Source organism: Mus caroli, unplaced genomic scaffold, assembly GCF_978045245.1.
Source record: "Mus caroli unplaced genomic scaffold, Mus_caroli_1 scaffold_2, whole genome shotgun sequence".
In the NCBI taxonomy this organism is placed as follows: domain Eukaryota; kingdom Metazoa; phylum Chordata; class Mammalia; order Rodentia; family Muridae; genus Mus; species Mus caroli.
The window spans coordinates 89,183,561-89,200,765 of NW_028227257.1; the positions used below are offsets into that span (position 1 = coordinate 89,183,561).

Sequence of the window (17,205 nt, forward strand, 5' to 3'; positions counted from 1 at the left end):
CTGCAGTGGAGTGACACTGGGTTTATCAATGACACTAAAGGGCAGGCCCATGCTCGGGAGTTGTTGGCCAACACAAAATGGACTGCGTGTTTTTGGTGTGTGTGTTTGTCTTTTTGGTTTTAAATTTGTTTGCTTGCTTGCTTTTTAGAGAGAGAAAGAATGTGAAGTTGCTGGGTAGGCGATGAGGAGGAGCTGGAGGTATGATCAAAGTATACTATATAAGAAAGATTTTTTAAACCAGTAATAAAAATGTAATTGAAGGCTGGGTGGTGGTGTCTCACACCTTTAATCCCAGCACTTGGGAGGCAGAAGCAGGAGGATCCCTGTGAGTTTGAGACCAGCCTTGTCTACAGAGCAAGTTCCAGGATAGCCAGGGCTGCACAGAGAAGACCAAGCTCAGGGGCTAGGGGTGAGGGGTGGGGAATTGATGCTCAAAACTACACATCTGGCCTGAAATCATACAGATTGATCTTGCTTATTGCTCTCTTAACATGTGAATGTGAGCATTTCGTCCTCCTGCCTCCACTTCCTAAATGCTGAGAGTTAGAGCCATGAACACTACCCTCTGTCTTATGTGGTGGGGGAGATCAAACCCAGGGCTTTTTACATGCTAAGCAATCACTCTACCAACTGAGCTACCTCCCCAACCTGACATAGTCATTTCCATTTCAGATCTACTGTAAAGTATGCTTTGGTTAGTGCTAAGGCAATGACTCAGTTGGTAAAGTGAGCACCTGCACCTATGTGCAGGCTTAGACTTTTCACAACCTACTTTATGTAGGTTCTTAACTGCTTCAGCCTCTCCTCCAGCCCACTGACCAGAGGTAGGGCAGGATGTGGACCTGTTTAGAGTTAGTTCCTTGGGGTGATTCCACTCATCCTTGTGAGGATATCAGCAGTGCAGTTCAATAGCAAACACCAAACACAAGCAGCAAGGCTCTGCCGAATCTGCATGAGTCGGCAGAAGCAGCCAGAGTCAGCAAACACCATGAGAAGTTCTTTTATACATAGTTCTCTACAAAGTGAAGACCAGTGAAGCAGTGAAGCACTGTACAGTGTAGCAATGTGAGAGCCTTTCGCTGTGTGTGGGGCTCCAGTTATTTCCTTCTGAACATCAAATACCCTCTCAAGTGTCTGTTTTTAGCAAAGTATCACATGCCCTCTTACAAGACAGCTTCCAGAAAACATCACGTGACACAACTGAGTTGTTAAGAAACCAGAAATTTCTACTTCATCTACGTTTAAAATTTTAAAAAAATATATAAGCTAAGAATGGTGTCCAGCGGAACCCCTAGCACTGAAAAGGCAGACACCAGGAAGGCCGCAGGGCTCTCGGGCAGCCAGCTTGCTGGGTCATGGAGCTCCAGGCTCAGCCAAAGGCCCTGTCTCAAAAAACAAAGGTGGGGAGTGATAAACAGACAGGCAACATCAAACGTTGACCTTTCCAAGCACGCATGTGCACACGTACCTGAACATACATAAGCATGCATGCACTAAGCATACACATACAAAAATATTTTGGTTATAATTTCCATGTCATTTTATCAGGCAGTTCTGTAACTAGGCTTACTGGGTATTTGACATCAATATCGTCTCACTCTTCTTTTTTATTGTAGTAAAAATACACGATCTAAAATTTACCATTTTCATCATTTTTAAGTGTACAATTGTATGGCATTATATGTATTCAGAGTGTCCTGTAACTATTATCACTAAAACCTTTTCATCTTCTAGACCTGCCAATCCACACCCATTACACACTTACTCCTTAGTCCTTCCTATCCTTTAACTTCTGGCAACGATCACACTTCTACTATTTCAAGAACCTCATTATTTATTACTTTGTGACTGACTTACTTCATTTAGAAGAGTGCCTTCCAGGTCACCTATATTGGTTTTCTGTTTCTGTAAAATGTATAAAGAGTGAAGATTTTCTGTGGGCTCAGTGCTTGGAAGTTTCAGTCCATGTGTCACTGGCCCCAGTGGGAGGTGGCAAGACAGCACAAAGTAGAAGGAACAGTGACAGAGAGGTGCTCACCTATGGTCTCGATGCAGAACTTGTTTTTCTGTCTTGTTTTCCTGTCAGGGGACTCTGGACTTGCATCTGCTTTTGGGCTGTTGTATATTGTACTGCTGAGAGAACGGGTGTACATATATGGGTCATGTCTCTGTCTTCATTTCTGCTGGCTGTGTCCTCAGGAGTGGAACTGCTAGCTTACTCAGTGCTTCTGTCGGTGTTTTGTTTTGTTTTCTTTTTTTTTTTTAAAGATTTATTTATTGATTATATGTAAGTACACTGTAGCTGTCTTCAGACACTCCAGAAGAGGGAGTCAGATCTCGTTACGGATGGTTGTGAGCCACCATGTGGTTGCTGGGATTTGAACTCTGGACTTTCGGAAGAGCAGTCGGGTGCTCTTACCCACTGAGCCATCTCACCAGCCCCCGTGTTTTGTTTTCTAAGACTTGTTTATATGCATTATTGTTTTCATGTCTCTCTTGCCTTTTAATTCCTTCCTTAAGGAAATCATTTTGCTAAGGTTGTCAGGAAAATGTTTTTCTTTTCTTTTCTGTGCTGTGAATTAAACTCTGGACATTGTATTGACAGGGTATGCTAGAAATGTGCTCTACCAGTGAGCTCTTTCCAGTGCTGAGAAGTAGCTGTCAGTATGGATTTCATGAGATTTATTGTCTATATGTGCTTTGTTGTTGTTATTGAGACAGGGTCTTATAGCCCAGGCTGGTTTTGAACATCTTAAATCGCTGAGAATGACTCCACACCTCATTGTTCTCCTGTGTGCATGCCTTGAATGCTTGTCGCAGCCACAGCGGAGTATTGAGAGATGTCCAGGCTGCTGCTATGGGTCAGTGGATAAAGGCATCTGCTTCTGCCTGACAGTTGGAGTTTACTCTGCTGAGCCTGCAGTGGACTTGAGCTTGGCAAGGTAAACAACACACAAAGAAGCTTTAACCAAAACCTGAAAAATGGCTGCTTGAGAGATACATGTGGTGATTAGTGGTTTTAGGATATAAGAGAGAATATGTTGCCCCTGAAAGAAATCGTTTTGAAAGTGAGACCAACTCTGGAGTCAATAAGCACAAAATAACAAAAGGAAGATGACCTGAGCAACAGCAGGAGCTGAGTAATTCAGAAGTACCACAGGTTCAGGTGATACCCGGGAAGGAAGGAGAGGCTGGACTCAGCACAGCCTGCCCTTTCACTTTTTTTTTTTGAATGATGAATTATATCTAACAGTATCTGACCTATTATTAATACATTCATTTGAGGATTTTTTTTCACACAGGTAATCTCATGTAATCTTGAATAAGAACAAAAGATGATGGTTTGAGAATGACTAGACTTTGAACCAAGAGAACTGATAGTTTAATACTTCTAATACTTCTGGGGGGGGGTTAATTAATTTAATTAATTTATCTATTCATTTTACATTTTGATTGCTGTGCCCCTTCCAGTCCCTCCTCCTCCATCCCTCCCCCATTCCCCTTCCTCTTCTCCTCTGAGAGGGTAGAACCCCCAGCCCCCCAGTTATCTCTCCATCTTGGCACATCAAGTCTCTGCCAGGGCTAGGCACATCCTCTACCACTGAGGCCAGACAAGGCAGCCCAGTTAGGCAATATCACGCAACAGCTTTAGGGACAACCTCCCTCCACTTGTTGGGGGATCCACATGAAGACTGAACTGCATATCTGCTACATATGTTCAGGGGGCCCAGGTCCAGCTCATGGTTCTAGGTGTAACTCTTTGGATGGTGGTTCATTCTGTGAGAGAGAGCCCCCAGGGTCCAGGTTAGTTGACTCTGTTGACCTTCCTGTGGAGTTCCTATCCCCTTCAGGGCCCTCAATTTTCCCCCCAACTCTTCTATAGGAGTCCCTGAACTCCATCCAATGTTTGACTGTGAGTCTCTGCATCTGTTTTAGTCAGCTGATGAGTGGAGCATCTCAGAGGACAGTCATGCTAGCCTCCTATCTGCAAGCATAACAAAGTATCAATAGTGTCAGGGATTGGTGTTTGTCCATGAGTGGGTCTCAAGTTGGGCCAGTCAGTTGGGCATTCCCTCAGTCTCTGCTCTATCTCCCACCCCTGCATTTCTTATAGATGAGATAAATTTAGGGTCGAAAGTTTTGTGGGTGGGTTTCTGTCCCCATTGTTACAATGGGGTTCCTGACTGGCTACAGGAGGTGACCTTTTCAGGTTTCATATAACCACTGCTGATTTGAGTTTTTCAGACAGGGTTTCTCTGATAGCCATGGCTGTCTTGAAACTTGCTTTGTAGACTAGGTTGTCCTTGAACTCAGAGATCTGCCTCTGCCTCCAGAGTGCTTGGGTGAAAAGTGTGGACCACTGCATCAGGCTAATAATTCTAGTTTTAAGTTGTTTTATAATATCTTAGAGCCTCATACACATAACACTGGAGGGCCAGCTAGTCAGCGTAGTGCATTGTTTCTCAACCTGTGTGTCATAACCCCTTTGGAGGTTGAATAACCCTTTCACAGGGGGTGGCCTAAGACCATCAGAACACATAGATAGGTACATTACGGTTAAGAACAGTAGCAAACTTACAGGTATGAAGTAGCAACAAAAATAATTTTATGGTTAGAGGTCACCACAATATGAGGAAGTGTATTAAAGTGTCTGGCATTAGGAAGGATGAGAAGCACTGGCTTAGTGGGTAAAGGTGTCTGTGCCAAGCTTGATTTTATTTTAATCTCTAGAATAACACGGTAAAAGGAGAGAACTAACTCCAAAAAGTTGTCTTCTGACTTTGACAGTGCACTGTGGCATGCACACACACACACACACACACACACACACACACACACACCCCTCAATACACAAATACATGTAGTACTGATTTTTCAGTGAAAATTTTAGATGATACTAATGGAAATAATGGGATCCTTTGGGGGTTTATAGTAAGAACAAAACAATAATCTAAAATGACCTAGAAGTTATAGCTACAGACACAAAAGAAATAAAATGAAATTTACCTTAAGATACTCAGGAAGTGTGGAGGTGAATTGTAATGATCCCAGCTCTCAGGAGACTGAAGCAATAGACTCTCAGGTTTCTGTGTCTGTAGCAAAAACCTGTCTCAGAGCAGTTGTGTTCAGGAGCGAGGATGTGGCTTAGTGTTAGAGTGCTTCTCTGGCATGTGCGAGGAGGCTCTGGTTAATTTCTAGCACATCCAAAGAAAGGAAAGGGGTTTTAGTGCAGCACAGAACAGATGTGCAGCATCAGGGCAGAAGCAAAGACCAGTGTTAGCAGTGAGCTGAAGAAGCTAAAGACAAAAAGGAAAGGAAAGGAAAGGAAAGGAAAGGAAAGGAAAGGAAAGGAAAGGAAAGGAAAGGAAAGGAAAGGAAAGGAAAGAGGAAAGGAAAGAGGAAAGGAAAGAGGAAAGGAAAGAGGAAAGGAAAGAGGAAAGGAAAGAGGAAAGGAAAGAGGAAAGGAAAGAGGAAAGGAAAGAGGAAAGGAAAGAGGAAAGGAAAGAGGAAAGGAAAGAGGAAAGGAAAGAGGAAAGGAAAGAGGAAAGGAAAGAGGAAAGGAAAGAGGAAAGGAAAGAGGAAAGGAAAGAGGAAAGGAAAGAGGAAAGGAAAGAGGAAAGGAAAGAGGAAAGGAAAGAGGAAAGGAAAGAGGAAAGGAAAGAGGAAAGGAAAGAGGAAAGGAAAGAGGAAAGGAAAGAGGAAAGGAAAGAGGAAAGGAAAGGAAAGGAAAGGAAAGGAAAGGAAAGGAAAGGAAAGGAAAGGAAAGGAAAGGAAAGGAAAGGAAATTAGATGCAAAGTAGGTGCTCTGGTAGGAAACTAGAGAAAAGCCTCCATGAGGTCTGGCTGAGAAGAACTCCATCAGAGGGAAATGGAAGATTTGCAGATGTCTGAGGAGATCCTCACCTGCAACACTAAACAGGGACTAGAAGAGCTGGCGACAAGAGAGATGTGTGTGTTAAGGACAGAATGCAGAGAAGAGGTGTCAGGGTTAGAAGGTGCACAGCAGAGTGTGTGGGGAGGCAGAGTCCTGGAAGATGTGCCCAGGAGAAGCAGCCTTTGTCCAGGCACTTCTGCACAGTTAGAGGACGGTTCATTCCGCCAGAGAAAATAGAAACACAATTACCTTGGATTTTGAGTGAAACTAGGCAAAGTCCTGGAAGCGCCATTACCAAGAGCTCTTTTAGAAGCCTTGGGTAAAAAGATCAAAGACCTTGTAAGAAGACAACATCATGGCAACCTGATTTTAAAATACAGCATGTATAAAGCATTTTAATTACCATGATATTTATACTTTAAATTTCCTTTGCTATAGAGTATAGAGTCTGTAATGTCCAGTCTTCATTGATTTCCCATCCTGAGGTACATGCCTTCCCTGTTCCTGCTTGCACTGAGTGACCAACCTTTTCAGAGCTGCAGATACTCCAGCTGACACTTAGTGGGCTTGCTTCTTTGCTAATACTGAGCGGGAAAGGAACTGAATTGGTATGCAGACAGTCAGCAGTGAACCACAGCATGCCAGGCTTTAAGAAATGTGTTTGGAAGTCTGAAGACTTCAAAAGGAAGTTTGAAACTCTAGCATGTGGGTGTGTGGTGCACATTTGTAATCCCAGCACTCAGAAGACTGAACCAGGAGGATTGTGAACTCTAAGAACATTGCAGAGGCAGCAAGATAGCTTACTAGGTAAAAGTTTGTGTGCGAGCTGATGACCTGAGTTCAGCCTCAGCACCTCACTAAGGCAGGATAATTAACTGCCCTGAGGTTGTGGCTGGCCAGCCTTGAGTATGCAGTGTAACAGAAACAAGAAAGGAGACTGCCTTGGCCAAGGGAGAGGAGAGAACCAACTCTCGAAGTTGCCTTCTCACCTCCACATGTGTGTCATGTACTCATGGGTTCACACTCAAGTGGAGAGAGAGAGAGAGAGAGAGAGAGAGAGAGAGAGAGAGAGAGAGAGAGAAGAGAGAAGAGAGAAGAGAGAAGAGAGAAGAGAGAAGAGAGAAGAAGAGAGAAGAGAGAAGAGAGAAGAGAGAAGAGAGAAGAGAGAAGAAGAGAGAAGAGAGAAGAGAGAAGAAGAGAGAGAAGAATGAATATTCTGACATTCTGGCCTATATAGTGAGACTGTCCTAAAGAAGAAAGAGGAGGCTGGAGAGATGGCTTAGCCTTTAAGAGCATACAGTGCACTTGAAGAGAATCTTGGTTTGGTTCCCAGCACCCACACTGAGGAGTTTTCAACCACCTATAACCCCAGCTGCACGGAATGCAATGCCGACCCTCCTGCCTTCAGAGATGCTTGCATTCATGTTCACATCCATACCCATAATCACATAATGACCAAATAAAAAAAAAAGTAAAAAGAAAAAGTCAAGCTCTGGCAAGAACTTGACTGTTATAAACAAAGGTCCTAAACTGGTGAATGGCCAGTGGATGCAGTACCTGCTGCCAAGCCTCGCAGCCTATAGGGACCACACAGGACACTGGCAGTTAGACTGAGTTCCATTCCTTGGACCTTTGTGGTGGAAGGAGAAAATTCACTCTTAGAGCGTGTTATCATGGCACACAGTGGTATACAGAAACACACCCACACACATACAAAATAGTCAGCATAGAAATACTGTAAGCCAAGATCCTGCCAGGGAGAGCTTACTCTCGGAGAAGCAGCATGTGAGAACTAAGTCCCTTGGTGTAGCCCCTCTGCAGAGTTAACCTGTATGGAAACAGGCTCCTCTACCCTTAGCAACAGGCCTGTTTGTGACAAGTGCTTTATTCCACTTCTCTTTTAGGAAGATTCTTTATAGATCTGGTGACTGCATTTGAAGTGACCAAGGAAAGAAACTAGGGCTTTATCTTCCTCCTACAGAGACTTTCCATAGCTCTTAAGGCCTGTGAGATGTCTTAAGTTTTTCTCTTCTTAATGCAGTAAAATCTATCACCCATATCACGGTCTGAAAATGAACTCTGCTATGGTTTACTTTGGCAGAAAAAAAATAATCTTGGTTTGAAATGTGAGTGCTTTAAGTTATTGCAAGAGAGACCTGATAGGCTCATCTGTGTCTTTCACTGTCTCAGAAATTATGAATTACATCTGCCACTAACAGCTTGGTTTCCTGGATTGGTTCACCTATGCCTATACAGTGAGACAGGAATTGAGGAATGATTTGCCCTTGTCATGGTGAATTCGTTAATCTGCTTTGGCTCCAGGTGGGTTGCATGAATGAAACACACACACACACACACATACAACACAACACACACACCACACACACAGCTAATTTTAATATGCCTTGGTGTAATGGTTGAGCACTTCTTTTTTTTTTTTTTTTTTTTTTGGTTTTTCGAGACAGGGTTTCTCTGTGTAGCCCTGGCTGTTCTGGAACTCACTTTGTAGACCAGGCTGGCCTCGAACTCAGAAATCCGCCTGCCTCTGCCTCCCAAGTGCTAGGATTAAAGGCATGCACCACCAAGCCCGGCTCGGTTGGGCACTTCTAAACCTCCTTGTGACTAGGGAACACTCCCCTCTGGTATTCCTAGCTTAATACCTTTTAATTTTATATTTTATCTCTGCTGCCTTGTTACCTGTGGACAGCCGCCCCACCCCCCACCCCCAGGGCTGCTTTCCCTTTCCACCCACATTGCTGGATGACTTCTCTCCTATGGCTCTTAAATCTGATTCCTCTGCCTCTGAGTCATGGTGATTCTCCTCTTTTTCCCCTCTCCCTCCGTCCCTTGCCTACACAATCTAAAAGTTCCACCTTCTTCTCCCTGCCCAGCTATCGGCTGTTTGACAATTCTTTATTACCAGTTGAAGCCAGCTGGAGGCAGGGACCCTCAGGTCTGGAAGTGCAGCTTTTGGGAGTCAAATTAAGACAAAGTATTAGAACCAGTTCCCAACAAGCCCCAACTGAATTTCTTCCAAAATTTCTTGTTGATGTTTTACATTTACTTTTTTGTGTATGACACATGGAGGTCAGGAAAACAATGTTTTGGGGTTTTTTTGTTTGTTTGTTTTTTGTTTTGAGGTTTTTTTCCTTTGTTTTGTTTTGTTTTGCTTTGTTTTGAGACAAGGTTTATGTAAGGTATTGGACCTCACTATGTAGAGCAGGCTGGCCTCAAACTCACAAAGAGCTGACTGCCTCTGCCTTCCAAATACTGGGATTAAAGATGTACTCTACAATGCCTGGCCTAGAAGACAACATTCAAGAGCTAGTTCTCTCTTTCCAATGCATAGATCCCAGGGATTAAATTCAGGTCATCAGCCAGTGCTCCTTACCTGCTGCTGAGTCAGAGTCCTCCTCTCCATAGCCCAGTTGGGAATTATTTTAGAAGCCAAAGATCTTGTACTTTGTACTTGTAACTAAGCTACTGTTGACAACATGAAGACGGAGTCTCAGCAGGCACTTGCAGTGTGCCAGGCTTTGGATGTGCATTGTTTTTTTCTAAATCACATACATTATTGATTGATTTAGAGTATGTGTGTGTGTGTGTGTGTGTGTGTGTGTGTGTATGGTCACATGCCTGTGTCCTCCCCCCCACCCCGTGTGTGTGTGTGTGTGTGTGTGCGCGCACACACACACACGCATACATACAAGTGCCATGCAGTGCATTCGGAGGACAGAGGACAGCTAGCCAGAGTCAGTTCTCTCTGCATAGCATGTGGATCCCAGGTTGATGATAGTCTTGAAGGCAGATGCTTTTACCTGCTGAGCCATCTAGCTGGCTGGGTCTCTGCGTTCTAGTGCACTTACACTTCTTTAATGCTTCAGAGAATGCACAGTCAATGAACCCAACAGCTTTCCTGATTCATATCTGTGTACAGAAGCTCATTCCAAGTACACTACATATTAAAACCACCTTTGTCAAAATCCTTGTACACAGGATCCCCACTCACTTCCTCCCACAGTAGGTATACTGCACGTTCAAATGGCAGATGGCCACAGGACAGTGAAGTAGTTAGGAACACTGTGGCTGAATTCATGTCTGGGAAGGGCTTTAGAGCTCAGTAGAAGGAGCAGGGGGTGAGGCAGCTTGTGCTCAAGTGTGTTGTCTAAATGGCTTCAGGGTTCTGCAACACAGGCTGAATGGTCACGCTCCACCGACATCTCTCATCAAGTTACTGTTGCCAAATTCTGTAGTAGATAGGCAGTGCAAAGAAAACATTTAAGAGCTTTAGGCCTTGTCTGAGCTTCACAAGGAAGGAAAGAACAAATCCAGGAATTGTTACTTCAGGGACCAATTTGTACAGAGGAACATATCTTTAGGGTTTGCCAACTTTTTGAAGAACAAAACTCCAGTCTTTCAGCAAAGCCCCAACAACTGAAAGAATGAAATTCTTCATATTCATAGTGAAATTTGAATACCCAGTGGTTAATGCTATTCAGGAATTCAGTAACAGGGTCTGTCTGTGACATCATCATGGTATTATGGGGTGTAATGTCATCCTCTGTAAGACCTGCATGACTTTGTTTGCTCCTCCGTGACAGGGAAAACCTCCCATTCAAGATGTGCCTGTGCACTGACATCCCAGCCCACACGAGGAAACCTGGGGGAAGGAAGCCAGCCAGTAAGCATGGCTAGGGGCCTCAGGGAGACAAAGAAAGCAACAGGAATGTTCTTTAAATAACAAAAAATTGGTAACAAAACACAAAATTAACAAAAGCATGTCTCTTCCTTAAAGTGTGTTTGTAGACACAGCCTCATTTTGCCTAAGAATATCTTCCTCTTTCTTGTGTTTGTTGTGTGCATGAGTGTGGCCACGTGTGTGCAACAGAGTGTATGTGGAAGTCGGCTGACAGTCTTGGGTGTTGGCCCTCACCCCCACCTTGTTTGAGACAGTCTCTTTGTGGTCTTTCTGCTGCATAGCCAGGCTGGGTAGCCACAATCTTTTAGGCATTATCCTGTCTCTGTACCTCTCATCTCCTAGTAGGAGCACTGGGGTGGCAAAGGCTCCAGTTACATGCTCTGATGTCAGTACATTTCTTCTACTCTCTGTTTTGGGATATGTAACTAGTACTGGAATTACGGAGAAGCCATAAAATTGTTTTCCAAAAAGGCTACCATGTATTTTCTCAACAATGTATAAGGGCCCCAGGTGCTCCAAATCTTCATAAACATGTCTCTCTCTTCTTCTTTCCTGATAGACAACCTAGGAGATAGGAAGTGGTGCTTGATTTATTCCTCAAAGATTAGTGATGGTTCCCATGTTGATTCTTCCATTTTGTTTTATTAAAACCTTATTATAAAAATCCTCCAAATAAAAGATACCATTATTTTTTATTAACAAGACCCAAAGAACCCATCTCAGTGAACTTGTATACTGTGAGAGCAGCCATCCTGAAGTTAGCTTCACACTAAATTTTATGGCCTGAGTCTATGCCTGGAACCCATATGTTGGAGAACAGGCTTACACAAGTTATCCTATGACCTCCACATGGATGCCATGGTAACACCTTTTCCCCCATCCCAAATAAATGGATAAGTAAGTAAGGAGTTAATTAAAAAATTAAAATAGAGAAAGCATATCATATTAGAGACTCATAAATGAGAGATAATGGACTTGCATTGCATTGGGAATAGAATCACAAAAAGACTATTGCATTTGAGAACATTGCTTTTGAGGTAGTCTTTCAAACTACACTGAGGAGCTAGAGAGATGGCTCAGTGGCTAGAGCACATACTTGCAGAGGACCCAAGTTTAATTCTTAGCATTCATATTAGGTGACTCACAACTGCCTGTAACTCTACCTCCAAGGGGATCGAAAACCTTTGGCTCTGTGGGCACCTGCATTCTAATGTACACACACACACACACAGAGGGGGAGGGATATCCTGTACTAAGGATATGATTTCACCATCATTAGTTCCTTCACAGTATATTTCATGACCTAGACGCTGACATTCTGCCCTGAATATAAAACACACATTGGGACCATTTTTTTGCAGGACAGCTTATAAATTTAGGATACATCATCATTTTAGACTCCAGTTGCTAGAAATGTAGTCTGCCCCATTTCCCTATGTTGGCTCATTTGCTGTATTTTTCATTCTCCTTCTATATGATGACAATGGCATTGCTATAAACTTCATGGCCAGGTTACCCCTTTCATAACTTTAAAGGTCTCTAACACCACATATTGCCATATGTTCCCAGCTGACCCTGTAGTGTATTAAAAGTTGATGTCTATGGTAGTTTTCCATGAGAATAGTATTTAATCTGCTGTTTCATTGCAGCAGTGTTAATATTAGGAAGGCTGACTTTATCCAAAACGGTAACATATTCTGTTAAAGGCCGTAGACATCCTCCCTGAGCGGACGGTCTGCGAGAGGGGAATGCACTAGATGGTTCTTGAGATGTTCACCTGTTCAGCTCAGTGATCCGTGCCCTCCTTCTGTGTGGTCACCAAATGAAAACTGGAATTTGGAATTACTCATGTCCCCTCATTGCTTGCCACCTTCAGTTTAGTGTCTGTGTTGCTACAAAAATGGATATGTTTTTCACTTGACATTTTCCTGTCAGAGTTTTCTGGAGTCTGAAAGCTGCCTCGGTGGTGATGATTACTGGATAATTGCCTATACTCCTATGGGCTCTCAATTTTCAGATTACACTGGGCTGTACGGCTTCTATTTCTTTGGCAGGAAAACCCAAAGGCAACAGAATACATTTTTTCCTCCTGTCTCTGGCTTAGTTTAAACAGTGACTCACATGGACCCTGGGGCTTTGCTTCATATTCTCATCTGGGGGCCACTTTCTACCCCTGTTTTAATTTGTCTCTAGTGTTCCTTTGGAATTCTTTATATCCTATGGCACATAGGATGTGTCTCTGAGTTAGAGTGGTGGTGTACACGGTACAGTAGTAGCTCTAAAGAAAATGACAGTCCAGGTCTGTCCTCAGCTGTGTCAGCCTTGCAGCAGTTAGGATAGGTTGGGCTGCTACAGACAATGACTTTAGGGAAGCAAGGCCTGCTCAGGGTGTTTGCAGAGCCAGGCGGAGGGGGGCGGGGGGTGGGGTGGGGCGGGGGTGGGGGTGGGGAAAGGATTCCCCAGAAAATCAAAGTAAGGATAAGGATGCTCTATTAACCTTAAAACTCTCCTGGGAGGCACACTCAGAAGAGGTGGTCATGACTTTATAGATGCTGTGGTTGTATGAAGGGCTTCTCATAGAAGGACTTGATCTAATCTGTAGTTCAGAGTTTTGTTAGTGGAAAACCCAGACACCCCTCCTTGTTCATAAGTGGTTCTGTCTGATTTTACCTTTCCATTCTGGATCTAGCCTTCTGAGTCTCATCTAATGAGGAATTCTTCATTTTTCTCTTTCTAGTTTTAACAGCGTATGCCAAGGAACTCACATTCTCTTCCGGGAATTCAGCTTTATACAAGCCACACCTCATAATAGAGCATCATTCCTTCGTGCCTTCTGGAGATGCTTCCGAACTGTAGGGAAAAATGGTGGTAAGTGTTCTCAACTCTATTTTGCCCCATTTCCAACCACCCCCTTTCTATTCTTTCCAAATATTTTCCTTTTTAAAAATCTCATTTATATATTGGATATGTGCTTATGTGTGTCTGTGGGCTGCAGAGTGACCTATTCAGGCTGTTTGGAGTGCACGTCTAGAGATCACGGTGCACAGCTGAAGTTCATAGGACAGCCTTGAGGAGCTGCTTCTCTTTCCACCCTGTGGTTTCTGGGGATGAAACTCACGTCACCAGGCTCGGCAGCACGTGCCTTTCTTCCGACTGATCCAGCTTGCCAGCCCCATCTGTTATTATTATTGTCCTATGAATACAGTTTGACTCTAGGCTTTGGAATACCTTATTCTGAGGAGACAACTCTGCTGGGTCAGAAATGTTATCAGCCATCACGCAGTGATGCCCATCAGGGACCAAGTACTGCTCTGAGGACGTGAAGTATAAGAACTCGCTCAACCTTCATAGCAGCTCTCCCTGCGAGCTACTATAACCTCCATCCTGTAAGTGATGAAACAGGACTAGAGGGCCAAGCAGTGTGGAAGATTACATAGCCTAACAGACCCTCTTTAATACCCTTGCAGCCTGACTCCAAAGTCCTTGCTCTTGGCAAATATTAGGAACAGTGTGTGTGTTGTACAGTAAATAAAAGGAACAGTGTGAATGCAGACAGACTACCATGCACAGCATTTCACTTGACTGTACTTTGCAGTTTTGTGGTGTTCTTTACGGTTTCAAGCTTTGTAGCAGGTCCCTGTCTTGCAAAGGTATTGGCACCATTTCTTCAACGGTGTGTGCGGGCAGGCTTCTTCTTCTTCTTCTTCTTCTTCTTTCTTCTTCTTCTTCTTCTTCTTCTTCTTCTTCTTCTTCTTCTTCTTCTTCTCTCTCTCTCTCTCTCTCTCTCTCTCTCTCTCTCTCTCTCTCTCTGCTCACTATCACTACCTATTTTGTGGTGACGCTGCTGAGTAGTTGTATTCTGGTGCCATAACTGATGTCCGTACAAGACAATGAGCTTCACGTTTAGGTGCTGTACATGGTTTGAATGTTCTGCAACGAGCCACATCCCCATCTCACTTCCTCTCCTTAGCCCTCTTTGATTCCAAGACATAAACCACAAACATTGAAATTAGGCAATTATTAGTCCTATAGTGTCCTTTAAGCGTGTAAGGGTTAAAAAAAAAAAAGGATTGCATTGTATTACTTAAAATCAGAACCTAAAAATGTTCAAACCCTGAGAGAAGCCAAAGCAAAGCTTTTTCTATCAGCTAGCCCCAATTGTGAGTGTAAAGGAAAAAATCCTGGCCGGGCAGTGGTGGCGCACGCCTTTAATCCCAGCACTTGGGAGGCAGAGGCAGGCAGAGCTCTGAGTGCGAGGCCAGCCTGGTATACAGAGTGAGTTCCAGGACAGCCAGGGCTATACAGAGAAACCCTGTCTCTAAAAACAAAACAAAACAAAAACAACAACAATAACAACAAAATCGTGAAGGAAATATTTTTGGAATGCTGCTCAAATGATAGGAAAAAACAACTGTTGAGTGGGACATAGTGGCACATACCTGTTAATCCCAGTACTTGGGAGGCTGAGGTAGAAGGATCGTGTAGCTTGTGCTGTATAGCAAGACTCCGAATCGTAGGAGGGACTAGAGGCTGAGAGTAAATTTAGGAACTGAGAGCACTTGTTGCCCTTGCAAAAGACCTGAGTTCAGTTCCCAGCACTGACATAGTGGCTCACAACCCTCTGTAACTCCAGTTTCAGGAGATCTAATGCTGTCTTCTGACCTCTGTGGGTACCAGGCATAACAGGGTATGCATATATTCATGAAGGCAAAACACTCATACACATCAAATAAATCTAAAAAAAAAAATTAAAACACACATAGGGAAGAAAGGAAAATGGTATTAGGGAGGGAGGAGGGAGGGGGGGAAGAAGGGGCAGGGAGGGAGGCAGAGAACATACGCACAATCAGCTTATTGCTAATATGGTCAGCAGTGGCCAGAACAGAAGAGTAAACTAACCACAGTATTCCCTTGAACCAAAGCTGGTCCAGAGCAAGGCCCCAACTCTCTTCAGCTCTGATGGCTCAGAGAGACTGCAGATGTCTGATGCTAGCAAAGGGTAGGTCATGGGTCTGGGGATAGAAACCATCTGTGTCAAAAAGGACAGCTGACAAAAGGTGACTCAAAACGGCAGGTTCTCAGGTAGACGCAACAGCTTTCATAGATCAAGAGAAGTCAGTGCACAGGTTCAAAGGTTCGGAGGACAGGCTGCCTCTTCTGTAAGGGCTGATGACTTTAGTTGAAGCCAGTGCTCATTCTGAAAATCCTAGGGCCCCTGAGAAGCACAGTAACTCTCCTCTGCCTGTGCTCTGTACATGAAGCACACAGCATGGACAACTGCGCATCTGTTTACAATGGTTTATGAACACTGAAAGCCCACTGTAGGTCTTACAGCTCAAATAGATCCCTTTCAAAACATTAGTGTCATTGTCAATGTACCTGGTCACCAAAGAGCTCTGATGGAGCTGTACAAAGATATTGATAATGTTTTTGTGCTTGCTAATACAACATCCATCCCACATCCATGGGCCAAGGAGTAGGTGGGGAAAAAGTTTAAAAAAAAAAAACCTTTATTTTTTTAATTTAACATGAGCATTATAGAAAACAAAAATGTAAGAATAAAGAACAAAGATATCTGTGATCATAAGCTGTTAACTGGACCTGTCCTTTTAGGTCCTATATATGTATATAGTGTTCCAGTTATGATTATGATGCCTAAAATCACACAGTTTGTGCCACACTTTTCATACATTGTGACCGTTCACCAATTCAAAAATCCCAAAGCTACATGACTATTTTGATAAGTAAAAGATACCATATTAACATGTTAGAAAAACACTTTAATCTCACCTTTCCTAGAGACAAAACTACCAAAGAGCAACCTCAAGATAGAAGCATTTTCAGTCATAATTAAAATCCCATGTTCTCCAGATGTTCTAGTTAAAATGATTCACAGCACAACAAAATGCACTAGTATGGTGTTTCTCTGAGAGTTTATCAGACTTGTGCTATTAAAATATAGGCATATTCCTATTTTCCAGCCAGAAGATACACATACAGTAATGCAGAGCACACAAGGATACTTCTCCCTACAGACTTCCTTTTGCCCTCCTATGCTAGCCTAATGAACAAGTCCCAACTCACGCTGGCTAACAGTTCAGTGGCTAAGATGCATGTTTTCTATTGATTATAGCAGATATTTGCAAGTTGACTAATACAGTCACTTCCAGGACATCTATAAAGCATAAACAGGAAACAAAGTGAGCTTTGTATTCCATGGCCACAAATGCTTTACCAAAAATGTACAACAGATCTATGGTTATAACTGAAACCAATCTTCTAGATGCAGAAACACTAGCAAAGAGATTTGGCCACAACCTTCTTCTCTTGACCATCTCAAGGAGTGATTTCAATTAACATCTTATTACCTTGGATACATTTGTGGGGCAATTGCTTTCATAAAAGAGCAGATCCTCTGATGGGTCTGGGCAAAATAACTTGAAACTTTCTGAAAGTATTTGTCCTGCCATTTTAGTTTCATGAGGAACTGGCCATGGTGGCACACACCTTTAGTCCCAGCCCTCAGAAGGCAGAGGCAGGTGGATCTCTGAGTTCGAGGCCAACCTGGTCTACAGAGTGAGTTGCAGGACAGCACTCAGAAGGAAGACAGGAAGGTCGGGAGTTCAGACTT

General features: G+C 43.4%; 1 protein-coding gene across 5 annotated transcripts in view; it reads left to right on the forward strand.

Annotated features, from left to right (window-relative positions):
• Cstpp1 (centriolar satellite-associated tubulin polyglutamylase complex regulator 1) overlaps window positions 1–17,205 on the forward strand; it is a 165,973-nt gene that overhangs the window by 49,399 nt on the left and 99,369 nt on the right. For all 5 annotated transcript variants that reach the window (XM_085834651.1, XM_085834652.1, XM_021156886.2 and 2 more), the window contains one exon: window positions 13,312–13,442. In XM_085834651.1, the coding sequence (XP_085690777.1) occupies window positions 13,312–13,442 (131 nt within the window). The remainder of the gene's footprint in view (window positions 1–13,311; window positions 13,443–17,205) is intronic.